Source organism: Melanotaenia boesemani, chromosome 1, assembly GCF_017639745.1.
Source record: "Melanotaenia boesemani isolate fMelBoe1 chromosome 1, fMelBoe1.pri, whole genome shotgun sequence".
Taxonomy (NCBI): Eukaryota; Metazoa; Chordata; class Actinopteri; order Atheriniformes; family Melanotaeniidae; genus Melanotaenia; species Melanotaenia boesemani.
In genome coordinates, this window is record NC_055682.1 from 1,568,934 (window position 1) to 1,584,187 (window position 15,254).

General features: G+C 47.6%; 2 protein-coding genes across 14 annotated transcripts in view; both read left to right on the forward strand.

Annotated features, from left to right (window-relative positions):
• fhod1 (formin homology 2 domain containing 1) overlaps positions 1 to 15,254 on the forward strand; it is a 61,047-nt gene that overhangs the window by 42,205 nt on the left and 3,588 nt on the right. For all 4 annotated transcript variants that reach the window (XM_041997615.1, XM_041997705.1, XM_041997787.1 and 1 more), the window contains 11 exons: positions 144 to 289; positions 612 to 761; positions 882 to 1,048; positions 1,194 to 1,757; positions 2,217 to 2,372; positions 2,681 to 2,863; positions 2,959 to 3,078; positions 9,117 to 9,278; positions 9,379 to 9,569; positions 9,663 to 9,855; positions 10,806 to 10,983. In XM_041997615.1, the coding sequence (XP_041853549.1) occupies positions 144 to 289; positions 612 to 761; positions 882 to 1,048; positions 1,194 to 1,757; positions 2,217 to 2,372; positions 2,681 to 2,863; positions 2,959 to 3,078; positions 9,117 to 9,278; positions 9,379 to 9,569; positions 9,663 to 9,855; positions 10,806 to 10,983 (2,210 nt within the window). The remainder of the gene's footprint in view (positions 1 to 143; positions 290 to 611; positions 762 to 881; positions 1,049 to 1,193; positions 1,758 to 2,216; positions 2,373 to 2,680; positions 2,864 to 2,958; positions 3,079 to 9,116; positions 9,279 to 9,378; positions 9,570 to 9,662; positions 9,856 to 10,805; positions 10,984 to 15,254) is intronic.
• On the forward strand, positions 11,948 to 15,248 carry LOC121648040. Of its 10 annotated transcripts, none has more exons than XM_041998439.1 (3): positions 11,948 to 14,149; positions 14,402 to 14,513; positions 14,682 to 15,248. In XM_041998439.1, exons 1-3 carry the CDS (start codon positions 13,481 to 13,483, stop codon positions 14,903 to 14,905), a joined length of 1,005 nt encoding a protein of 334 aa, XP_041854373.1. In that variant the 5' UTR covers positions 11,948 to 13,480; the 3' UTR covers positions 14,906 to 15,248. The 10 variants fall into 10 exon arrangements, with proteins under 10 accessions (XP_041854373.1, XP_041854004.1, XP_041854623.1 ...); XM_041998070.1 differs by having other exon boundaries at positions 11,948 to 13,771; positions 13,814 to 14,513; XM_041998689.1 differs by having other exon boundaries at positions 11,948 to 13,771; positions 13,814 to 14,191; positions 14,472 to 15,248.

Below are 15,254 nucleotides of genomic sequence, written 5' to 3' on the forward strand. Positions count from 1 at the left end.
CCAGGTCTGATCTGGTCCCAGCAGGTCTGATCTGGTCTCACCATGTCTGATCTGGTCCCAGCAGGTTTGATCTGGTCCCACCAGGTCTGATCTGGTCCCAGCAGGTCTGATCTGGTCTCATCTGGTCTTCTTTCCCCTCTCAGAGGAACCTTCCTGAGGAACCTGGCAGCAACTCAGTGTGAGAAGAGACGAAGTAAACACTTGAAGCAGGCAAGGGCGTCCTCGTCTGATGATGTCATTACTCAGACAGCAGAGCCAGGGATCAGCGTAGCAGCTGAAGATCGTCATGGTAACAACAGACACTCTGCCCACATGAAGTTTTTCTAAAGGTTCAAGTTTTCATTCCTGGTTCTGGAGACAGAAGAAGAAGTGGAGATCAGACAGGAAGTTGGGGAGACGAGTAAACGAAGGGACGGGAAGACGATTAGACGGGGGGGACAAGGAGACGGTCAGAGTGACGAGTAGACAGAGGGACGGGAAGACAGGGAGACGATTAGACGGCTGGACGAGGAGTTGGGTGGACGAGGAGACGGGAAGAGTGGGGGAAGAGGAAACATAGATCAGGACAGATCTCCTCGGGTTTCTGTTGAATCAGACTGTCTGTGTTGCAGAGCCAGAGGTGCAGCGACAGTGCAGCACACTGTCCGACGATAAGAAGTTCTTGATGGACATGCTGTACTCCAAGACCTCTGCCACAGTGCCTATGAGCCCGAATGCTGCTGCAGCCACCACCACAGAAGAAGAGGGGGTCTTCAACCCCAGTGAGATTCTACATTTATGACTGCAGCGTCTGGATGTGCCTGGACGACCATCCCGCAGACGCTTTAGGTTTCAGGAAACTGAACCAGAGTGAGACCTCTCTGCTTTTTCTCTCTCCTCAGGTGAAGATCTGTGCGGCCGTGTGTCGGACCGCGTGTCCAACTTCAGAGCACGCTCAGTGGAGTCCACCACCACGGCCAGTGAGAGCAGCGCCTCCCGCCGGGCGGAGCTGGAGGTTCTGGAAGGTTCTGCCCAGGCGGCCCGGGCCCGGCTGGATGAAGAACAGCAGGTACGATTACGACATGGAAATTCTGAGGTGTGAGAGACAGAGGTCGGTCATGTGACTGACATGTGACCCACCCACATGTGACATGGAGGCGTGTGAGTCCTGGTGGTTTGACGTGTATTCTGAATGTCTCGCTGTGTCCCATCAGAACCGCCACCTCCGGCAGCAGAGCATCGACGTGGAGATGCACGCTCGGCGCCTGGAGACCATCCCGATGACCCCGCTGGGCCCCGGGGGGGCCGCTGACGCCTGGGACCAGCTGCAGCCAAGCGCCGCAGCCCTGCGGATCAAAGACCTGGACTTCTCAGACCTGCTAGATGAGGAGGATATCGACGTCTTGGACATGGACACCTTTGACTCCTCTTCCTCCTGCCTCCCTGGCCTCCCTGGCCTCCCTCCCCCTCCTCCTCCCCTTCCTCCACTGGGCATGGCTCCACCTCCTCCTCCCCCACCAGGAGGCATAGCTCCTCCCCCACCCCCTCCTCCTCCCCTGGGTGCTCCTCCCCCTCCGCCCTTCTCATCCCCAGTGTCCCAGCAGAAGAAGAAGAAGACGGTGAAGTTGTTCTGGAAGGAGCTGAAGCAGGCGGACGGACCTCAGAAGTGCTGCTTCGGTCGGGGGACGGTGTGGGCGTCGCTGGACAAGGTGGCGGTGGACACCACCCGCCTTGAACACCTGTTTGAGTCCAAAGCCAAGGAGCTGACCGTTGCCAAGGTAACCAGTGATGTGCTGGTCTGGTGGGCTGATTTTGAAGTCTCTCGCTTTAGCCCAAAAATTTGTCTGTCAGACTGAATGGAACCGAATAATGAATCAGTTCAGATGGTTTTTAAATCTCAGCAGCTCCATCAGCTGATCTTTGTTGACAATGATCAGCTGATGGGTTGTTTGCTTCAGTTTGCTGCTGCAGAGGAACTGAAGCTTTGCTCAGAGCAGATCCTGACCTGAACCAGCTTGCAGCATCCTGGTTGTCGGTCAGAGATCCGGTTTCAGGTTCATGCTGACAGATTTCAGGACTGAGACCAAAGGAGCTCTGTTAGAGCCATTTGTCCACCACAGGTCTCTGACGGCTGAGAGGACGTCCTGCAGAGACATATTAGTTTATCCTTATTTTGTCTTTGATCGGATCTTTGCATCTGTGGATCTGCTGGCTGAAAAGACTTCCTGTCTCTGCAGAAAGGACACGAGATCAAAAAGTCTGAGATTCTGGTTCTGGACTCCAAGAGGAGTAACGCCATCAACATCGGTATGACCGTCCTGCCTGCCGTCCACGTCATCAAGACCGCCATCCTAAATTTTGATGAGTTTGCCATCAGCAAGGAGGGGATCGAGGTACTTCCTGTCTGCGGACAAATCTTTCAGTCCGATCCGTCTCTCATGTCTCACTGTCGCATCTGGCTAACTGCACATACTGTAGTCTAATCCTGTTCCTGATTCATTCATTTTCTGATTCTTTTTCTGATTCGAATTCGGTTTTTGATTTGTTTCGTGATTCTGATTATTTTTCTGATTTGGCTTCTGATTCTCTTTCTAATTCATATTCTTAATCTGATTCTGATTCTTGTCCTGACTTTCTTTCTGATTCTGATTCCATAACTGATTCTTTGGTGATCAGTTCTTATTTCCCCTGTCTCGAGCAGAAGATCCTGACCATGACCCCCACAGACGAGGAGAAGCTGAAGATTCAGGAGGCTCAGCTAGCCAATCCCGACATTCCCCTGGGCACGGCGGAACAGTTCCTGTTCAGCCTGGCCTCCATCAGCGCCTTGACCCCCCGCCTGCAGCTCTGGGCCTTCAAGCTGAACTACGAGGTTCTGGAGAAGGTAAACACTCCAAACCAGGACCTGTAGCTCAGACAGGTGTGGTTGAACTTGGTCTGAGGTCAGCCTGCTGTATGTTTGTGTGTTGCCCCCTGCAGGAGATCGCAGAGCCACTGTTTGACCTGAAGCTGGGCATGGAGCAGCTGGCGTCCAATCAGACCTTCAGGAGGATCCTAGCAACGCTGCTCGCCATTGGGAACTTCCTCAACAGCTCCAACGTGAGAACGCCATTATCAGTCACATGATCACACACAGAAACATCACAGGAAGAGTAGAACCTCACACTGCTGCAGGGAAACGAGACACGAGACCAACCAACCAGATGTCGCCTAAAGCAGTGATGTCACAATGATGTCACAGTAATGTCACAGTGTCTTCATTTTTAGACTCAGTCAGCTGATCTACAGTCAGGACTGATTCTGAAAAAGGTCCCTGAACATCTCACAGTTCACAGCTGGGTTCTTACCCGCATTTTATCCTGGTTCTTACCCGCATTTTATCCTGGTTCTGACCCGCATTTTATCCTGGTTCTGACCCGCATTTTATCCTGGTTCTGACCCTCATTTTATCCTGGTTCTGACCCGCATTTTATCTTGGTTCTTACCCGCATTTTATCCTGGTTCTGACCCGCATTTTATCTTGGTTCTTACCCGCATTTTATCCTGGTTCTGACCCGCATTTTATCCTGGTTCTTACCCGCATTTTATCCTGGTTCTGACCCGCATTTTATCCTGGTTCTGACCCGCATTTTATCCTGGTTCTGACCCTCATTTTATCCTGGTTCTGACCCGCATTTTATCTTGGTTCTTACCCGCATTTTATCCTGGTTCTGACCCGCATTTTATCCTGGTTCTTACCCGCAGTTTATCCTGGTTCTGACCCTCATTTTATCCTGGTTCTGACCCGCATTTTATCCTGGTTCTTACCCGCAGTTTATCCTGGTTCTGACCCGCATTTTATCTTGGTTCTGACCCTCATTTTATTCTGGTTCTGACCCGCATTTTATCCTGGTTCTGACCCGCACTTTATCCTGGTTCTGACCCGCATTTTATCTTGGTTCTGACCCGCATTTTATCCTGGTTCTTACTCGCATTTTATCCTGGTTCTGACCCGCATTTTATCTTGGTTCTGACCCGCATTTTATCCTGGTTCTGACCCTCATTTTATCCTGGTTCTGACCCGCATTTTATCTTGGTTCTGACCCGCATTTTATCCTGGTTCTGACCCGCATTTTATCCTGGTTCTTACCCGCATTTTATCCTGGTTCTGACCCGCATTTTATCTTGGTTCTGACCCGCATTTTATCCTGGTTCTGACCCGCATTTTATCCTGGTTCTTACCCGCAGTTTATCCTGGTTCTGACCCTCATTTTATCCTGGTTCTGACCCGCATTTTATCTTGGTTCTGACCCGCATTTTATCCTGGTTCTTACCCGCATTTTATCCTGGTTCTGACCCGCATTTTATCCTGGTTCTTACCCGCATTTTATCTTGGTTCTGACCCGCATTTTATCCTGGTTCTTACCCGCATTTTATCTTGGTTCTTACCCGCATTTTATCTTGGTTCTGACCCGCATTTTATCCTGGTTCTTACCCGCATTTTATCCTGGTTCTGACCCGCATTTTATCCTGGTTCTGACCCGCATTTTATCTTGGTTCTGACCCGCATTTTATCCTGGTTCTTACCCGCATTTTATCCTGGTTCTGACCCGCATTTTATCTTGGTTCTGACCCGCATTTTATCCTGGTTCTTACCCGCATTTTATCCTGGTTCTGACCCGTATTTTATCCTGGTTCTTACTCGCATTTTATCCTGGTTCTTACCCGCATTTTATCTTGGTTCTGACCCGCATTTTATCCTGGTTCTTACCCGCATTTTATCTTGGTTCTGACCCGCATTTTATCCTGGTTCTTACCCGCATTTTATCTTGGTTCTGACCCCCATTTTATCCTGGTTCTGACCCGCATTTTATCCTGGTTCTTACCCGCATTTTATCCTGGTTCTGACCCGCATTTTATCTTGGTTCTGACCCGCATTTTATCCTGGTTCTTACCCGCATTTTATCCTGGTTCTGACCCACATTTTATCTTGGTTCTTACCCGCATTTTATCCTGGTTCTGACCCGCATTTTATCCTGGTTCTGACCCTGGTTCTGTCCTGTGTTTTATCCTGGTTCTGAACTGACCCAGCCCTGAGAACTGAGGACGGAGGACTATGGATGAAGGACTGTGGACTGACTTCAGATTACTGCGAAACAAATCTTTTATTATTAATAATGCTGGGCAACGATTAAAATTTTTAATCGCGATTAATCGCATCATTACACGCAAAATGTCTCTTTCCTTTAAAAAAAGGCCTACAGCTATAAAAAGAAAATGCAGTAAGTTTTGGTTTACGAACATCAGGCGTGTCCAACCTGCAACTCTGGAGCTGCAAGTGTCTCTCTGGACCTTCCACAATGCCTCTAAATACATGGCTAAAATGTTTTTTTAAATCTATCTTTCTTGTCATTAGGTTGGAAACCATGGACTTTTTTTTTTCTTTCTTTTACATCATTTTCCACAAATATCTACATTCCTTAGCAGAAAGTCTGTCTATCCTCTTTTTTTTTAAATAAAGGTTTTATGTTTTTCTTTATTTTAAAACCTTAAAAACAGAAATAAAAATGAGGTTCTTCAAAAATAACAAACATCCTTTGGTGGCTCTTCATTAAAATATATATTACGTTTCCTTTTTGAAAAGTCTGGTAACATCTGCGTCTCTAAAGTAGTTTTATTTAGCTGGCTGAGGGAAAAATGGCTCTTTGGATTGGAAAGGCTGCAGACCCCTGCACTAAACACATAAACAGGTTTAGCAGCAGTTTTCTCTTTAAACAGCAACAGTTAAAATATTTCTTCATATATTTTTATAAAATCACATATTTATGAGAAAGAAGGATGAAATGTTCAGGATTTACTAACTAAAAGGTAAAAAGTCAGCAGGATGGATTTAAAGCTGTGAAGCTGCTTCCTTCTAAACACAGAAGGAACAATATGTGATGAATATCAGCATCAGGTGAACAGACAGAAAGCAGGATGAGAATCTCACAGCTTCTAGATGGTGAGGAGAGAGAAATATTCACAATATGCACAATAACTTCCATCCATGCACCTTCACTGCTTCATTATCCAGATTTCTGGATATAAATTCTCTAAACTTTCATTCTTAGCTTGACTGTTTAGCTTCACCTCTGCACCTGCAGCCTCCGCTACCGGGAGTTAAGGGTTAACATCTGGTTTCCGGGTGTAGCATCAGGTCTGTAGATGTAACTATAAACATGTGTGGTATCCACAGAAAGTCCAGAATCTCAGCTACCAGCTCAGTAAAACCATTTCTGTCACCAACAAACACAGTTAAGATTAAGTCTGAAAAACATGTAAACACAGATGATGTCTCCCCGTGTCCACCCCACCGCATGAACACGAACAAACGGCTCCTCTACTGAAAGCTCACATCTCACAGATTCCACAGCTGGAAGTTTCATCTTAATATGACCAAGATTCACCGAACCAGAGGCAGAAGAAGACCCGATTTATGCTGCACGTTTGTAAAAGTCAGAAAGCATGTCTCACCTTTGCTGTCTTGCCTAAATTAAAACCGTATTTATTAAAAAACATAGTAATAAAAAAGTTTTCCGTCTAAAAATCACAATGTTCTGTCCATCTGCATGTATTTTGACAAAGAGAAACGTCAGTTCTTTTTTTCTTCTTCCTGTTCCAGACAGAAAACATCTCTTTATTTTAATAAACCTGCTCTCTCCTGATCACGTCAGACGCACCGCTGCAGCAGGGAAGAGAGACATGGACGCCATGTTTCTGTCATCAAAGCCAGCGGCCAGAAAAAAAAAAAATATATTTAACGCGTGATTAAAAAAATTAACGCCGTTAATTAAGCGTTGCGTTAACGCACGATTAACGCGTTAACGTGCCCAGCACTAAATATTAATGATCTGATTTTAGAAAATAACATTTAAGTGTCTCTTTTTAACGGGAACCTGGCTCGGCACTGATGCATCAGTAATTTTCACTGAAGCATCTCCCCCAAAATTTTATTTTTTTATTTTCTATCAGGGGAGGTAAAAAAGGCGGTGGAACAGCTTCGATTGCTCAACAATTCATATCAACACAAATAATTACATTGAAAAACTAGAATTCATTTGAGCATCATTTGTTTTTAACAACCCGCCTGTTTTATCCAGTACAATTTATAGACCACCAAACCCTCCTTCCTGTTTTATCAAAGAGTTTTAAGAGTTTTTATCAACCACGCATATTAAATACAACAAAAATTTTAATAACTGGTGATTTTAACCTTCACATTGATCCCTATGCAAACAAGTTTTTAAACATTTTAAATAGTATGGGTTTTCATCAGCATGTCACACAGCCTACTCACAACAGCGGGCACACCCTGGACCTGGTCATAACCTATGGCCTGTCCGCTGGTGTGTCCTCTGTTGTTGACCTGGCTGTGTCAGACCACTACTGTCTGTTTTTTAACATCACCAGTTTTAGCCAACGGGAGACCCCAGTGAGAACTGGGAGGAAACGATTTATTACTTCTGAAGTGGCTGCAAATTTTACCGAAATGTTAAACTAAATTCCTGCTCAGATTTTACCTGCATTGTGTGATTTTATTGTTGATCATTTTAACAACAAACTAAAATTAGCCATTGACTCAGCAGCTCCACTTAAAACAAAAACATTAGGAGTTAAATCAAAAACACAGTGGAGAAGCCAGGAAATTAATGAATTAAAAAAGAGGCTGCAGGAGAGCACAGAGGAAATGGAAACAAAAACAAAATTAACAGTCCATTATGAAATTTTAAAGGAACTCAAAATCTAAAATAGTTCAGGAAAACAGGCACGAAAACTCTACAATACTAACCTCGTTACAGATAACAAAAACAAACCAAAACTTTTTAAAACCATTGATCTTTTAATAAACATAGATTTTAACAAGTCCTCCGTGTCCACATGAGACGCTGCATGCGAGGACTTTGCAGACCACTTCAGAAGTAAGATCAATACTATTAGATCCAGTCTTTTATCTCAACAACATGTTGATTTTAACAGACCTGAAGCTTTGCTTTTACCAGAGGAAACACTGGAGAGTTTGTCCTGGTTGATGCGAAAATGCTTGGTCGAGTTTTCTCCCAACTAAACCCAACAACCTGCCTTTTAGACCCAATTCCCACATCACTTGTAAAAACATTTTATGGTTTCTTTGAGCTTGAGCTTTTAAACGTAGTAAATTACTCTCTTCAGACGGGTGTCTTCCCTGCTGCCTTTAAAACGGCGGTGGTGAGGCCACTTCTGAAGAAGAGTCATTTAGATCCAAAGTTCTTGTTAATTACCAACCTTTTTTTAAGTAAAATGACAGAAAAAGCTGTTTTTATTCAACTGCATGAGTTTGTGAATAAACACATGATTTTAGAAAAATATCAATCTGGTTTTAGGACAAACCACAGTACCGAGTCGGCCCTTTTTTAATGACCTTAGATCTAATTTAGACTCAGAAACCTTCTGTCCTGGTTTTACTAGATCACCAGATTTTACTAGACAGACTCAGAAGTCTGGTGGGCCTCTTAGGAACTGTTCTTAAATGGTTTTACTCCTAAGTATGGATACCTGCTCCTCAAGGATCCAGGGAATCGGGGGTTGCTTTGGGTGTGTGTGTGACCATGTGAAAGATCATAATGAGTGTCCATGCATGAACATGGACATGAATTTAATTGTGCTTAAATTTTTTAAACTTGTAAAGCACTTTGTATTGCCTTTGGCATGAAAAGGGCTTTATAAATAAAGTTTTATTTGATTTGACTGAGGACGGAGAACTGAGGATGGAGGACTGTGGATGGAGGACTGAGGACGCTTTCAGGACATTTCCCACCATGTTCACTCTTCAGGGATCTGATGAAGTTAAAGCTGATGGTGGAACAGGACTGTCCCTGCAGATGGGCTGAAAGACATGTCCACGTCTTCATGTGATGCTTTAATATCCGGGAACCAAACTGGAGGTCATACAGTGAAGTGACCCGCTACAGGCGGACCAATCAGGCGCCTCCCTGATAAGAACCTGAAGTTCCGCCTTGGTTCTGTTTGTGTGTGAAGGATTTATCTGAACCGGCTGAGCTGTTGTTCTTTAAAACAGATTTACTGCTTGTTTCCCTGCAGATGTTCTCACCGTCTGTCTGTGTGCACATGTGTGTGTGCAGGCTAAAGGCTTTGAACTGAGTTACCTGGAGAAGGTGGTGGAAGTGAAGGACACGGTCCATCGTCAGTCTCTGCTGCATCACACATGCAGCCTGGTGGTGGAAAATTACCCAGAATCCTCTGATGTGTACTCAGAGATCCCCGCCATCACCCGCTCTGCCAAGGTACGACCCGTTCCCTCTGTGGTGATGTCACCTGATGAGGAAGCTGGCTCTAAACGTTTGTTCGTGGTTCAGACTCTAACCTGGTATGGGTTTTTCTCAGGTGGACTTCGAGCTGCTGTCGGAGAATCTGGTCCAGCTGGAGAGACGCTGCAAAGCATCATGGGACAACCTGAAGGTGGTAGCCAAACATGAAACCAAAGCGGTGCTGAAGAACAAGATGACCGAATTCCTGAAGGACTGCACGCAGCGGATCATCATCCTGAAGGTGGTCCACCGGAGGGTCATCAACAGGTAACGCACAACGGACCAGACCAGAGTAGACTGGACAGACTAGACCAGACAGGATCGGACCAGACCATGGACTCACTCCTCCTCCTCCTGCAGGTTCCACTCCTTCCTGTTGTTCCTGGGTCAGCCATCGTCCTCCGTCAGAGACATCAAGGTGACCAGTTTCTGTCGGATCGTCAGCGAGTTCGCTCTGGAATACCGGACCACCCGGGAACGGGTCCTCATGCTCAAACGAAAAAGGGCTGCTCACCGTGAGCGAACCAAGACCCGAGGAAAAATGATCACCGAGGTAACCGTCCTCACTGGGAAGTCGTAGTTATGGGTGATGGATTTGGGGTTCGTTGTCCTCTGGTCCACCAGGGGGCATGGTGTGATGTGAGGCTGGGAGAACAAGTGTGTGGATGTAAGACTGGAGGTTGGAAGGAGGTGGGCTGGTGGGGGGTATTAGGTGGAATGGTGCAGGGGAGGCTGTGAGTGAGGGGTTATGGGTAGGAGGTGGGAGAGCAGGGGTGGGTGGAGGCTGTTGGGGCCCTTCGCCTTGGCCTCCCTGGATGGCCGGTGCCTGCCGGGGTCGATGGCCCACTGGGGTCTGGGCCCTGTGACTGTGGGGGGCTCTGTCTGGGGCGTTTCCCTGCCATCCTCGGGGTGGGTCCGGGATGGTCTTCATGGTGGGGGGGGCTTGGGTTGCTACTGATGGCCCGGGTCTCTGGGCAGCCCTAGTCTGCCTCTAGCCTCCGTGGAGGCGTGGCCTCATCTCTGATCCTCCTCTTCCTCATCCTCTGCATGCTGACTCAGCACTGAGGTGTCCAGTGGGTTTATACAAGAGATGCTTTGGTTCAGGTGTGTGTGTTTCTGGTTCTTTGGTTGTTGTTGTGATACATGTTGTTGTTGTTGTCTTGGTTATTTTATAGGAGCTCCTGATGATTGTCTGCTTAGTTTACCTGTAAAAGCTGTAGGAAATCCCCTCTTGTGTTTCTGTACAGGTGTAGCAGCTGCTTGTCTGATGCTTCTATCTGCTGGATCTTTGTCTCCTCTTCATTTTTCTTTTTTCCTTTTTATTTTTCTTCACTATTCTCCTTTTTTCTGTCCCCTCCATTCAGGTCCAGCAAGATTGCATAAATTCTATAATTCAAAATAATTAAATAAATAAACAATAATTTATTTTAATCATGCTGGACAGGACAAGGTAGAAAAGGTTTTGGCGGAGGAACTAAAACCACTTCTCTCCTCCCTCCTCAGACTGAGAAGTTTTCGGGGGCAGTGCCTCGTCCGGACAGCCCGTCTCCCATCTCCATAGCGACTGAGGCGGGGTCAGATCAAGAGGAGGAGCATGAGAACATGAAGAACCTTCTGATAAGCAGCAACAGCAGCCTGAGTGTGGATCAGCGAGGCCTGAGGCGATCCAGAGCCGTCCGCAGTAAGAACCACAGAACCGGGCCACACAGGTCTGGCCGGAGCCTGGTCTGAGCACAGAACCGAGCCCCGCGGTCCAGAACTGAGCCCTGCGGTCCCGGACGCAGCCTGGCCTGAGCACAGAACCGAGCCCCGCGGTCCAGAACTGAGCCCTGCGGTCCCGGACGCAGTCTGGTCTGAGCACAGAGCCAAGCCCCGCGGTCCCGGACGCAGCCTGGTCTGAGCACAGAACCGAGCCTCGCGGTCCAGAACTGAGCCCCGCGGTCCGGGACGCAGTCTGGTCTGAGCACAGAACCGAGCCCCGCGGTCCAGAACTGAGCCCTGCGGTCCCGGACGCAGCCTGGCCTGAGCACAGAACCGAGCCCCGCGGTCCAGAACTGAGCCCCGCGGTCCCGGACGCAGCCTGGTCTGAGCACAGAACCGAGCCTCGCGGTCCAGAACTGAGCCCCGCGGTCCCGGACGCAGTCTGGTCTGAGCACAGAGCCAAGCCCCGCGGTCCCGGACGCAGCCTGGTCTGAGCACAGAACTGAGCCCTGCGGTCCAGAACCGAGCCCCGCGGTCCAGAGCCGAGCCCCGCGGTCCCGGACGCAGCCTGGTCTGAGCACAGAACTGAGCCCCGCGGTCCAGAGCTGAGCCCCGCGGTCCCGGACGCAGCCTGGTCTGAGACAATAGCTGCGTCCCAGTCTGCTTACTGTTGGTGAAATGGGAAAGCTTAGCTAGCCGACATGGGGCGTTCACTTAAACCTCTGAAATGACTGTTTGCATATCAGGACACGATAGTGAACGTTAACACCAACCAGGTTATAATGTAAAAAAAAACCTGTCTGAGGCTCTGCTGGTTTCCAGCCAGTAGACTCTTCATTAACCCCTTAAAAATCCACGAATATCAAAAATAACAATTTTAATGCCCCCATTTAACAAACATGTTTTTATTGTACTTGGTTTTGTCACGTTTCTACTAAAGTGTAGTTAAAAAAAAACATACTCGCCAACGTCTTGTGCGCAATGAATTCTGGGAGTAAAGAGGCCGTGAAGGATGAGCAGCCTTGGTTTGGGGCCAAACGGAGGGCGGATCTGTGGGGTGGATTCGGAGGCCCCTTCCACATGGGACAGTGCTTGGCGCCACGATGGCGCATGTAGCCGACGAACCTGAACTTCGACGTGTGCAGACCCTGAACTGGGACACAGCTACAGAACCGGGCCATCCGGTTCTAGCCAGAGCTCGATCTGAGACACATAAATGTGTCTCACATAAATGGGTAAAACTGTGTCCCCCCCCCCCCCCCCCCCTCCGGACCCCCTCAGTAAAACTGCAGATTTTAGAGTAGCCTTTCATTGTGGGCAGCCTAAAACACACCGGTGCAACAATCACGATGCCTACTGTATTTTCCAGACTACATGTCGCATTTATTTAGACAATTACTTTACAAAATCCAAGACCAAGAACAAACATTTGATCTAGAGAGGAAAGTTATTCAGCTAACACAACAGCACGTGGAGCGACGGGCTGAATGTGTCGGTACGCTAACGTAACGCCAGAGTTTCCTCCAGGAGTCTTTAAACTGTGAGGGAGAACTCGTCTCATTACACTTGGTGAACAGCTGATCGAGGTGCTGAGAAAATACAAAAATTTTTACGCCACATTTGGCACAAACCCGGTCTGCCACCGGCTAAGTTTCACCTTAAATATGAAATAACTGGGTCAGCTGTTCATCGCGGCTTCTCCTGGAGGATGAATCGATCGGACCAAAGCGAGTCTTTTTCTTGTTCTTGCGGCCTCGAGAACAAGGACAAAGTTCTTGTTTCTCTTTCTGTATGTGAGTTTGTAACAAGCTTTACTCCGCTCCGTCACCTCTTTTTACTGTCACTGTCAAGAACCATACAGGAAGTTGAGACGCCAGTGTTTGTTTTTCAAAATTAAATGATTTGCAGAGCAGAGCCACATTTACGGAGTGCAACATCACTCTTATTATGTCTGTAAATGTGCAGAAATACAGACTTGTGTTCATATGGAGCCATTAATACGGTATAATTTACATTTGTAACATATTAAGAAAAAAAATCATAATTCTGAAAGAACCACAGCTTTTATTTTGCCGTGATGTTGATCATTTATGTAGCGGAAGCCCTGAGCACATTTAGCTTCATACCAGCATAAAGAGCATACCTGGAGGGTGAACAGGCTAAGTTAGGATAACAGCCAGCGACTCCAACAAGCCAGTTACCGAAAAGTTCAATAGGCTCCTGGTCTCACGGAATACATTAATTCTGCGTTCTTCATCCAGGACCAGCCAAACTATGAAACAAAAGTGCGGCTTTTAGTCCAGAAAACACGGTCAACAGTATCTTCATATACAACACCTGTGAGGTGGATTATCCCGGCAGTCTCAGAGCAAAAACAAAAGATTCCAGAATGACGTCTGGATCAGGACCTGGATCGGGTCTGGATTGGGACTGGATCAGGTGTGGATCAGTACCAGATCAGGAGTTTCTTGTAGGAAATGAAAATGGATCATGAGCTGTTGAAGGAAGCATATTCATCATCTAAAGGCTCAGTTATACTTGCACATCGTCCGTGTCAGGTCAGCTACGTCAGGTCGGTTACGTCAGGTCGATTATGTCATTTCGGCTACATCAGGTCGGTTACGTCAGGTCGGCTTTGTCATTTCGGCTACATCAGGACGGTTACGTCAGGTCGGTTACGTCAGGTCGGTTACGTCAGGACGGTTACGTCAGGTTGGCTACGTCAGATCGGCTATGTCATTTCGGCTACATCAGGACGGTTACGTCAGGTCGGTTACGTCAGGACGGTTACGTCAGGACGGTTACGTCAGGTCGGTTACGTCAGGACGGTTACATCAGGTCGGTTACGTCAGGTCGGCTTTGTCATTTCGGCTACATCAGGACGGTTACGTCATTTCGGCTACGTCAGATCGGCTATGTCATTTCGGCTATATCAGGACGGTTACGTCATTTCGGCTACGTCAGATCGGCTATGTCATTTCGGCTATATCAGGACGGTTACGTCAGGTCGGCTTTGTCATTTCGGCTACATCAGGACGGTTACGTCAGGTCGGCTTTGTCATTTCGGCTACATCAGGACGGTTACGTCATTTCGGCTACGTCAGATCGGCTATGTCATTTCGGCTACATCAGGACGGTTATGTCAGGTCAGCTACGTCATTTCGGCTACATCAGGACGGTTACGTCAGGTCGGCTATGTCATTTCGGCTACGTCAGGTTGGTTACGTCAGGTCGGCTATGTTATTTCGGCTAAATCAGGACGGTTAAGTCATTTCGGCTACATCAGGATGGTTACATCAGGTCAGCTACGTCATTTCGGCTACGTCAGGATGGTTACGTCAAGTCGGCAACGTCATTTCGGCTACGTCAGGACGGTTACGTCAGGTTGGTTACGTCAGGTCGGCTACGTCATTTCGGCTACATCAGGACGGTTACGTAAGGTTGGCTACGTCATTTCGGCTACATCAGGACGGTTACGTAAGGTTGGCTACGTCATTTCGGCTACGTCAGGTCGGTTACGTAAGGTTGGCTACGTCATTTCGGCTACATCAGGACAGTTACGTAAGGTTGGCTACGTCATTTCGGCTACATCAGGACGGTTACGTAAGGTTGGCTACGTCAGGTCGGTTACGTAAGGTTGGCTACGTCATTTCGGCTACGTCAGGTCGGTTATGTCAGGTTGGCTATGCTGTCACCGCCGTAGGCTCCTCGTAGGTCCACAGAGGGTCGACTCATCCCCTTCCCAACCAGACATGCTAATGCTACACAAAGATGTTTCCTTCTTCTCATTTGTTTGCGCTGTAAAAGGTTCAGCAGATAGATCATTTCTTCATCTTCTTCCACGATCTTGGGAAGACGCCGGCCACAATTGTTCTAAAACCGGAAATACTTGCCAGAGCTGAAGTGAACCATCGAAGAAACTCTGCCCTGTGGATTTACCAGCCGATACCAGCCCTACTGCCACCTGCAGATCCAGAAAGAAACTACAACATGGCGCTGCTTCCCTATGCTCGAGTATATACGCACATTTCATCTGCGTCGCCTATGTGGACTGGACCCGCCACAGACGCTTTGCGAGTATAACTCTAGCTTTAGATCTTTTCACCCATGTAGACCTGGTTCTGGTCCATAGGTTGGATTTAGAACCAAAGCAGTTGAACATAAATCATCATCACTGAGGACTGAAGCCAGCCTGGACCTGGTCCAAGCTGTGGTTCTGCTCCTGGTTGACGTTCTGGTTCTGGTCCGCAG